Consider the following 9,683-nt stretch of genomic DNA (forward strand, 5'->3'; position numbering starts at 1 on the left):
TGTGATGAATGTAGGATGAGGTTGTCGGCCAGAAAAAAAGAGTGATCACAAATCCAAATTCATGCACTAAAGCAAGTGGAGAATGGAGGGTAGTTTGTGACGAGCGGTGGGCAGAGTTTTTCGGGTTTGGATGGCCTTATGTGAAGAATTTCCTCGGTGAGTCTTTCTGTAGCAGATAACCTTGAAGAGGTTTGAAAGTTGGCGAAGAGAAAAGTTGGACAAATTGATAAAGTAATCTTTAAGCAGCACCTTGTGCAAGTTTCCTAAAGACAACGAACCAGAAGCTTGGTTAACGTAAATCCTAGATTAAAACAGTGAGTTAGTGTTTCTCCTGATCAACAATCCCGTAAATAACTGACTGGATCAGCTGAGAGACCCATTCAAAGGTCCACTGTGAATTCTCTCACTTTTACCACAGCACAATTGAACGTTGTTCTTGTTATACGGCTCGACTAACTGAATCTCCCACACTACGAAGATAAACCCTTTAAATCCCACAGGTGACCAAGGCAGAATTTCTCCTTACATTATAATCAGTTGATCCAATACCAGATTCTTAGAGTCAGTAGCCTATCAATGAGACCTGCTGTGGTTCACTCTTGGAAGTATTTCCCCACATACAACTTTGTTACCCTGGATTTGCTCAACATTTGCTTCATGAGTACAATAATCCCATTCAAGAACAAGCAAGGTTTGATTTTTGTCATAAATATTTAATAATGTTGATTTTAATTGTCACTTGAACCATTAATTCACTTTAACGAGATGAGGTAAAATGAATGATGAAAATTTAGTGAGTGAATTCTTGTTAATCTTGTTTTATTTCATTTTAAGGATTGTTCAACATTATAACACTTTTAGCTCTGATATTGTTGCAAAACAAAATTCTTGCATTCTTCTTCTCATCACTGATCAGCAGACTTAACAGAGTAATTTTAAGTGTTTTAAAATAAAAAAAGTCAAGGATATTCTTTTTTTCTTGATGTAGAAGTTAAGTGGTTCAACCAGTATTGTAATGGGGTGCCAATATTCCAGAAATCACAACTTCAAAAAGTCACTGGAAAAAAAAGAAAAAAGTAATGAATGCTGACACATTTCATGGAACTGCGGGGTTGTGGAATTATTCAAGCTGCATGGTTGTGGAATGATAAACTCATCAGTAGTTTTCCTACTTACCGAACATCTAACTTCAGTAGAGGATCAATGAGCTGTTTCCATTCCTCCACAGTCCAAGCAGCAGATGCCTGGCTAACAAAAACCCCATTCAAGAAAAAAAATGGAGTTCCAGAAACTGTCCCTGAAACAAACAGAAATGAAAATAATGTCCAACAATCTCTCTGGTGGTATAGAAAGTTAATTCAATGTTGTCATGCCAGTTAATGTTGCAGTTCATAGCTTACATTTTATCAAAAAGTGTGACTTCCATATCCCCCAAAAGTTTCAGATTAAAATAGTGAATATAACACAAAGAAAAATAAACTCAAACCTTATTTGAAAAATCTCAAACCAAGGATAATTTGAACCACAATACATATCCAAACAAATACTGAGTAACTATGTAACTCTTATCCCATCTCACAAACTCTGTATTTTTACTCAATTTACTCCTGGGAGTGTGAGAGATTATCATATAGTGTCATCATTGATGGAGGCAGTCTGGCCCAGTCATAGGTTACGGCACTAGGCTTGAAATCTTTTGGTCACGAGTTAAAGACCTCCAGGCTGTGACTCACTGGATTTGTTCTCATTTGCCCCAGGTTTAACTCCTTAGCTGCACTTTGTAATTTTAGCCAACTGATCTACCTCTGGCTTAAGTTGGGATTTGTAACAATTTAGGCTTATTTACAATGTGAAAAGCTCCATCGTGGGAACAGTCAATAAAGTATACATTACATTTCCCATTCCACAATTGGACATTTTTAAGGGTTTTCTTCAGGACTGTTGTCAGTTACAGTGCTATGAGTGGTTCATATTTCTAGGGAAATAAATTAATTGGCCCCAGGCCTACAAGCTAGGCCTGGCCAGAGCTGACAGATATTTGGTTGATGTTTGATCATCCATTTTGTGTTTTGTTAATTTGATCATTGTAGTTGTTTTATCATAACAGATTTAAAGTCACTCAGTAACTTGGGTTTGTTATCAATTTAAATAGCAGATGCTTGGAGAGTACCAAGCAAAAACAAGCATTGTAAAATCACTGAAACTAATGGCATAACACCTTACACAAGCTGCTAAGTTAAAATTAGTCTGTTACAGTTGATGGTATGATTTGAAATATTTTGGGCTGACATAATATAAACTACAGATTTGTATTACTTAGATCTGAAATTAAGTTTATCACTGATCTTAACGTAATTTGACTAGCTGAGCACTTAACAAGTCCTAAACTTACTTGAACAACCATATTTCCAAGAGATTCTTGTATGTTCATTATATTCTGTGTTTGTAAGTCCATCCTTGATAACAGTCTTGTCAATGTCAATTTTACTTCCTAAATCAGCAATGATGCTACAGGTATGGGAGAAAAGAGAAAATGATGCAACGTCATTGGCCTGGGTGTTAAGAGTTTGTAAAAATTAAGGAAAAAGTGAACAAAATTGCATGTGCAACAAAAAAATCTTGCATTTCTAAACTCGGCAGCTGAGGATTTTGGAATTGTGGTTTTAAGGATAAAGAAGCAAGTTAGGATTACGCTTTCATTCAAAGTGATAGGAAGTCTAATATTAAAAAAATCTGTTACTGAGAAAAGGCTTACTTTATGACATCATATCTGTTTTTGTCCATAGTCTGGAAATCATAGAGTTGGTTCTGGTTCTCAAATATGACATCCATCCAGCTTATCACAAGGGAAGTATTGTAAGCTTCCACAGCATAAACACTCTGAAAATTAATCAAAGTTGTTTCTAACACTTCAATGCGGGATGCAGTATATTTAGATAACACAGCGTTACCAAAACTTTGCAGTAAAATTTGTTAGAAAAATCAACCATCCAATAGTTGAATCATGAAATAAATATAAAATACACTCTAAAAAATTTGGAAAGTTATATGTGATTTATAAGTAGCTCTGAGAAATTGAACTACATATCATTTCATGGTAGCAATAAAAATAGCACAATGTCTTTGTTGATATGTATACATACAATTATTTGTTAACCTACAATTAGTGAAAATCAATCTCATTAATATGAATCTTGATATGAGAGCGATGAGGTCTCTTCCTAGATTGAGCAATTTGTGCGCATGCAAGTCATAACACTTAGATAGGACCAGTGGTTGTGCAAGCTAATGCAGAGTTTTATTGCAAAATTATTTCTGTAAATCACTGCTTAGATATCTGAGTTTGTTCCATTAGCAATCAAGCGTTAGAAAGCAAACAAGTTGACTTCTAACTTCGGAAGTAGTTTCCCTTTCACCCACAGCATAGGCAGTTTTGATTATTACTATATTTCATTAGTGTTTGTTAGTTATTGCTGATTAATGGACTGTTGTTTGGAAGATATTCTGTCAAATTCTTTTTTTGTTATAGTCTATTGCTTCATGTTTGAAGGATAGTGATTCAATTAACTGCCTGATCCCAAAACAAGATGACTTAGCTTAATCCTTTAGCGTGAATGAAGATAATTCTCAGTCTACTGACTATTTGTGCTTAAATTTCAGTCGCATAGTCATAGGCAATCATTTAAGTTGAGAAGGGGAAAGGTAAATTTCAGAAGATGACTAGACCACAAGATACCTATGGAACCAAAATTTTGTTATGATGCAGTACTGCTACAAGTTTAGGCACATCATACTAAGATTTAGGTTTTTTGGGTTTAAATGGTTTATGAAACTGTACAGGGAAAATGGAAAATGAAAATGGAAAATGGAAAATGTTTGTTACCCCTTTGGTATTCTGTTTTTTTTTTTCCTTATTGATGTTTGCTTTTCAGTATTTGTGAAAGAAGAGTGGGCCATTCTTTTTTATGTTTTCCAGCTTAGCCTTGGCATATTGGCATACAATGCAGTTTTGAGTTTTCCCTCTCAAGAGCTAGTTCTGTGTTTGAATAAGGGTTAGTTGGTTTCTCATTACACTTCAAAAGCAGTTTTGATCATCAATCTTGGTTTTTGCTTTTGAAGGAAATGTTGGCCAGTATAATTTCTGCTTTTAGATTTAGATGCAAGTAGACCTCTTCCAGAAATTTTGCAGATAATACAAGAAGTGGGAGGTCGTTTATGAGCTACTGTAAAAATAGTACAGAAATTATTCTAAAAAACTAAAAAATTGAAGTTTTTTGAAGGAGTGACATGAGCCAAAAGGTGAGGAGAGGGTGGGGGACATGGACAAATTGGTACCAGTAATGTATATAACTGCTAGAGTTTATTACAGCAACGACTGAGTAGTGAGTACCTAGAGCTTTTTTAATTCCAAGATCTTCTACACTTTGTTGTCTCCAAGTTGCGATATATAAGCTTGTTTAATTACGTCATGTCACGGAGGTTTATAAAAATTGAAAATCCTGCAACGAGAAATTGCATGCGCATGCTAAATAACGTCAAAGAATGAGGGTGCCTAGAGTTAAGGTTTTCCTTTAAAGTAACCTTAGAATTTTTCTTACCCAAATGTGTTACCTCTGTTCATGATCTAGGGCTGTTGTAACGTTACATGTTACATAACTCTGATGATGCGAGTATAGACAAGCCGATATATATTTTTTCAACTCACTTGTGCCGCTAGGAATGCATTTGTGTGATATGGCAACGGGAACAACTGCAAGGTAAACTGGACAGTTTCAGGACCGTACATATCTGCGACTTTTTTGAGAGTCGGCCATGCTTGTTGACAATCCGGGCAAGTCAAATCAACAAATGCTTCCAAGTGAATTGGTGCAGTCGGCTCGCCTCCTTTATAGACAAAACCCAGCGGACGTTTAGGTAAAGGAATCTGTGAGTTACCAGCAGTTATCAATACTGCAGCGAGCAACAGGTGCGACGCAAATTTCGTCATGACGGTTTCACCAGTGTTGAATTAGTCGTGTGCCACATATTTATTCCACCAAGAAAAGTCACATGACGAAGAGGCACGTCACGCGACAAGTAATCAAGGGTGACTCAGCACTTCCTTCATCATTGTTACGCTTTATTTGTTAGCAGCACAATTATTTGGGATCTTATACACATCCGAACTTACTTAAAAATTAATTTGACCGGTTCATCTATGAAGTTTAGTGCATTAAATCGTATGTCAATTGAAATATTTTACATTTTTGTCTGCCTTCAATTGACTTCTGTAGTCTTCTATTTGAGATCTGATGCTTCCGGGATCTTGAGCTGGTTTACAGTACGGCTTTAGCTTGCGTGCTTTCTTTAGCAATTACTTCATGTATACTTTCACTTGATTCAGGCTTTATTGTCGACAATTCAGCATTACACGTTCCGTTCTACGATCTATCTATTCTATTCCAATCTAACTTAGGGTTACAAAAATTGCTACATTCATTAGCCTAAGAAATCTACACCCAGATACGCAATTTCGTGCGGGATTCAAGACTTGCTCACGTTGTTCTATAACGATTTGTGGGTACGAATTTCCTATCAAACATGGCTTTACTTGACAATCTTACTACTATGTTCCTACGCGCTTTACGCCCTGGAAATACCTAATTTGAAATATCACTGTTCGCAAAACTAATTCGATTCCTATGACTACTACTATGGTGACGTAAATGCTTTACTTAGACGGTAGAAAAATTTTACTGTAAGGGTAACGAAATTACAACTTACTTGATACACAATTAAAATTATAATAAGTCAAGGAAATCAATTTTGAGCATGGAATCGCTTCACCAGAGTCCTTATGGACGTAGCCTGTAGATCAGGTGTAATTTTTTAGTGAACGAGTGCTCAGTATTTTCTTAGCGAAAATTATAGCCGCCTTCTTTGATTTTAATGGCAGCGGAAGGGTGGGGAGAGAAAGAAATTTGTACCAAAGGGGCAGTCGACGGTAAAAAAAACAAACAGAGGGGTAGGGGTGGGGGACTGAAGAGTAGTGGATGTAGATATTAGTTTTCCACAAAATTTCGTGACGTATTATCGTGACAATATCCAATATCTAGATTCTTACAGCGTTAATTCACATCAAGATAACACACATGGATTAAATCGTCGTGAAAATGTTTGCGGCAAGATCGATATAATTGCCTCCACTGAAAAAAAAGGGAAAGGAAAGAGAGATTCTTAACTTATTTACGTTCTTTGAAAAGTACACAATTATTCTTTCCCGCTAAATGTTTTTAACTGTCTCAATAACAGATGGACCCAGCTTTTAGTTTCAACACACTCGAGTGTTAAAAAACGGCTGGGGGCAATTTTGTGTAACAACTATGTCTAGTCATTATTATGTTGGTTATATTTGTTATTATGATGTCTGAAAGTTCAAATCACAGCTTTGCGACTGACACAAACCAGAACCAAGATGGAATGATAATTTGACAAAAATGAGACATGGAACCCTAGCAATGTAACGTAAAACGAGAGACAATTAGCATACTACATAAACATCGCACGAGCGAGGTCTGGCTCGACTATGATATAAGGTGTTTCGCATCATGGCTAAAGATGCGCGAAGAAAAGTTTTAATTCTGCAAATTGTTTGTGTCTTTCTTGCATTATTGTCATTGGGTCTGCTGATCGCATTAATTGTGGTGTCAACAAGAGATAAGAATGGAAGTTTGGAAAATGGATCGTCCTCCCAAGTCAATGATTTTTGCCCAGATAACACACGGCTGAAACTTCAGTCAGTACGCTCCACGGGTCTATTCAACGACTTAACCAAGGATGAGATAATCGCTGTTCGTGACTACATCCTGAGCCAGCCGTCCATGAACGTTACACCTTATGAACAAGCGGCCATAAACATGAACTTCATTTACTTAATTGAGCTGCAGCAACCACTTAAAGACGAAGCGCTTGCATTTCTCGATAGCAACAACGACGCCTTAAAGCCCGAACGCAAGGCTCGTGTCGTTATTTTTAATGGAGGAAAAGGTAACCCGGACGTAAAAGAATATCTCGTGAGTCCAGCTGCGAAACCGACCAAACATGAAGAAACAACCGGCCCCGGTCAAAAATATCCGATTCCGTTTGATTCTCGCCCACCGGGAGGTAAGGATATCGAAGTTATAGAACGCATTGTCTTGAACGTAACAAAACAAGCCTTTGACTTGCTGAAGGAAAGCTTCGATGGGTACACATACAGTGGCTGTACTGACCGCTGCTTAGTATGGTCCGAGTCTGCACCCGGACAGTCTGGCCACCGTGAGAAATGGATCTGGTTTGTTCGGAAACTACAGGGAAGTTACGTGCATCCGGTTGGCTTTGAGATCTATCTTAACACACAAGGCAACGATGTTTCCTTGTGGAAAGTTGAAAAAGTGTTCTATTATAATCAGTCATTTGATAGTGTTGAAGAACTGATGCAAGGTTACAAGAACGGCACTCTAAACAAAGTCTTTCTCCCTGCGCCATCTTCCTCGAGTGAAACGCCTTTGTACTCGTCTTATTTTCAGCGAGGAAAACCACAACCCTCGATACCCCTGAGACCACCCCAACTGGTTGAGCCCGATGGTAAGCGCTATACCGTCAGCGGAAGTCACGTGGAATACATGAAGTGGAGTTTTGATTTTCGTTCCCGCAGTTCCACTGGGATGCAGCTGTTTGATATCAAATTCGACGGCGAAAGAATCGTGTATGAACTCAGTCTCCAGGAGGCTGCAGCATTTTACTCAGGGTGGAGTCCCATGCAGATGTTAACCGAATATCTGGATGCCTCCTGGGGCATGGGCAGCAGCAAGTTTGAACTTGTCCCAGGCATTGACTGCCCAAGCACGGCCACATTCTTCGACACAATTCATTTTGTAAGCAGCAGTGAGCCAGCTACTTACCGGAAATCGGTGTGTTTATTTGAGCTTGACCTTGGTCTCCCGTTACGCAGACATTTTGATAACGACTTTGAGGGTGGTTACAATTTCTACGGAGGAATGCCAGGAAATGCTTTAGTTTTGCGCTCCGTTTCCACTGCATACAACTACGATTATATTTATGATTATTTGTTCTATCCCAACGGTGTCGTGGAGGTCAGGGTGTCGACGAGTGGCTACGTGCAAGCTACCTATTGGACGGCAAACGAGGCTCCGTACGGCACCGAGATTCATACTGGCGTTGCCGGAACTATTCACGATCATTTGATCAACTACAAAGTGGACTTAGACATTGGAGGAAGAAAGAACTCCTTTGAGAATATCGACATCAAAGTGGAAAACATCTCTAATCCCTGGTTTCCAGGCTCCAGAAGAATACAAAAGGTGCTCAGTCGCAGCCTAAAGCAGACCGAACAAGAAGCCACCTATCATCAAAATTTTGAACATCCCAAGTACCTGAACTTTTTCAGCGATGGAAACGTGAATAAGATGAACGTCAATCGAGGTTATCGTATCCACATCCGAGACATGATGAAACAAATATACCCCAATGACTGGGAACTAATGTCAGGAGCCATCTGGACACAGAACCAGATGACGGTCACTAAACGCAAAGAAGAGGAAGAGAGAAGCTCCTCCATTTATAACCAGAATAGCATGCACGACCCCGTTGTGGATTTCTCAAAATTCACTGCAGATAACGAAAATATAGTGAATGAAGATCTGGTTGCCTGGGTAACAGTGGGCGTGATGCACATACCTCATTCCGAAGATATTCCGAACACTGCCACTGCAGCCAATTCAGCCAGCTTTTTCCTGCGACCGTACAACTATTTCAGCGAAGATCCATCCATGGCGTCTCAAGATGGAATACTCATTTTGCCCACCAAAAACGGCGCTGACGTCAACACATTTGGAACTCCAGATGGACCTTCGTGCGCTATAAAAAACAAACCTGTGAAATACACTGGTAATTACGGAGGCGCTTAACAATTTCAACCCGTTACGGGTCATTAGCGTATACGCCTTTGATTCACTAATCAGGCTTAAGATTACATTTTAACCGATGTTACGTATCTGTAGTGTGATGCATAGGAGATCGTATGAACGCCTGTGCAGTTTGAGCTTTTTCTTTTCGTTTATTTTGTTTGCGTTCGACGTCAGGAGAACACAAACTTTTTATATCGCTTTTTCTGGATACTGAAAAATTTACAGGTTTGGGCGCCATCTTGGACTAGCTGGCCACTACCCTCGATTTTTTATGCGAGAGCGTTGGATCCCGCCAATGTGGTGACATTTTCTTCAGTGTTCCATAGCAATGTCCATAATACCCAAATTCACGATTGGTTCAAGTTTACAACTTAACCAACCGATTGCGGTTTAGGAGCCTGATCGATTTCACTTGACTTGATATGTTAATCCTTCTTATTGTAACCAGTTTTAGAAACTTTAAAATGATTCTGTGCCAGTTTCATTTTGTCAAGTTGGTTTACATGGAACATGACCTGTAAGGAATAAATACCAAAGATACCAAATACCAAGATAGCGGCTTATACCCGCAACTACATCTCTTCTGCTCCTGCTTGTGGCACCTAAGTCAATCGCAAATACGGAGTGAGCTGATCTAGGTATTTATCCAACCTGAACCGTATTACCCTGACACAAAAACACTATCTATAGTCCACACATGGGTCTCACTTCCTGTTCAATCACCGAACCCGTAAA

General features: G+C 38.8%; 2 protein-coding genes across 2 annotated transcripts; one reads left to right on the plus strand and one right to left on the minus strand.

Moving 5' to 3' along the window:
• Positions 1-692: 692 nt before the first annotated feature.
• Positions 693-5,100, minus strand: LOC113675190 (uncharacterized). Its single transcript, XM_027191730.2, has 5 exons — positions 4,706-5,100; positions 2,756-2,880; positions 2,393-2,508; positions 1,177-1,297; positions 693-1,057 (listed from the first exon to the last, which is right to left on the minus strand). The coding sequence occupies exons 1-5, from the start codon at positions 4,985-4,987 to the stop codon at positions 1,039-1,041; spliced, it is 663 nt and encodes a 220-aa protein (XP_027047531.2). The 5' UTR covers positions 4,988-5,100; the 3' UTR covers positions 693-1,038.
• Positions 5,101-6,412: 1,312 nt separating this feature from the next.
• LOC113675191 (diamine oxidase [copper-containing]) lies at positions 6,413-9,523 on the plus strand. Its single transcript, XM_027191731.2, has one exon. It carries the CDS (start codon positions 6,588-6,590, stop codon positions 8,946-8,948), a length of 2,361 nt encoding a protein of 786 aa, XP_027047532.2. The 5' UTR covers positions 6,413-6,587; the 3' UTR covers positions 8,949-9,523.
• The last annotated feature ends 160 nt before the right edge of the window (positions 9,524-9,683 follow it).

This window comes from Pocillopora damicornis, chromosome 12 (genome assembly GCF_964200805.1).
Source record: "Pocillopora damicornis chromosome 12, jaPocDami1.2, whole genome shotgun sequence".
NCBI lineage: Eukaryota > Metazoa > Cnidaria > Anthozoa > Scleractinia > Pocilloporidae > Pocillopora > Pocillopora damicornis.

What these genes read in the sequence shown, in the direction of transcription:
- LOC113675190 (XM_027191730.2), bottom strand. Translation starts at nt 4,987, where the DNA reads ATGACGAAATTTGCGTCGCACCTGTTGCTCGCTGCAGTATTGATAACT. An exon ending in ATGCATTCCTAGCGGCACAA is followed by an intron (nt 2,881 to 4,705) that starts GTGAGTTGAAAA and finishes ATTAATTTTCAG; the next exon opens with AGTGTTTATGCTGTGGAAGC. An exon ending in TTGGAAATATGGTTGTTCAA is followed by an intron (nt 1,298 to 2,392) that starts GTAAGTTTAGGA and finishes TGTTTGTTTCAG; the next exon opens with GGACAGTTTCTGGAACTCCA.
- LOC113675191 (XM_027191731.2), top strand. Translation starts at nt 6,588, where the DNA reads ATGGCTAAAGATGCGCGAAGAAAAGTTTTAATTCTGCAAATTGTTTGT.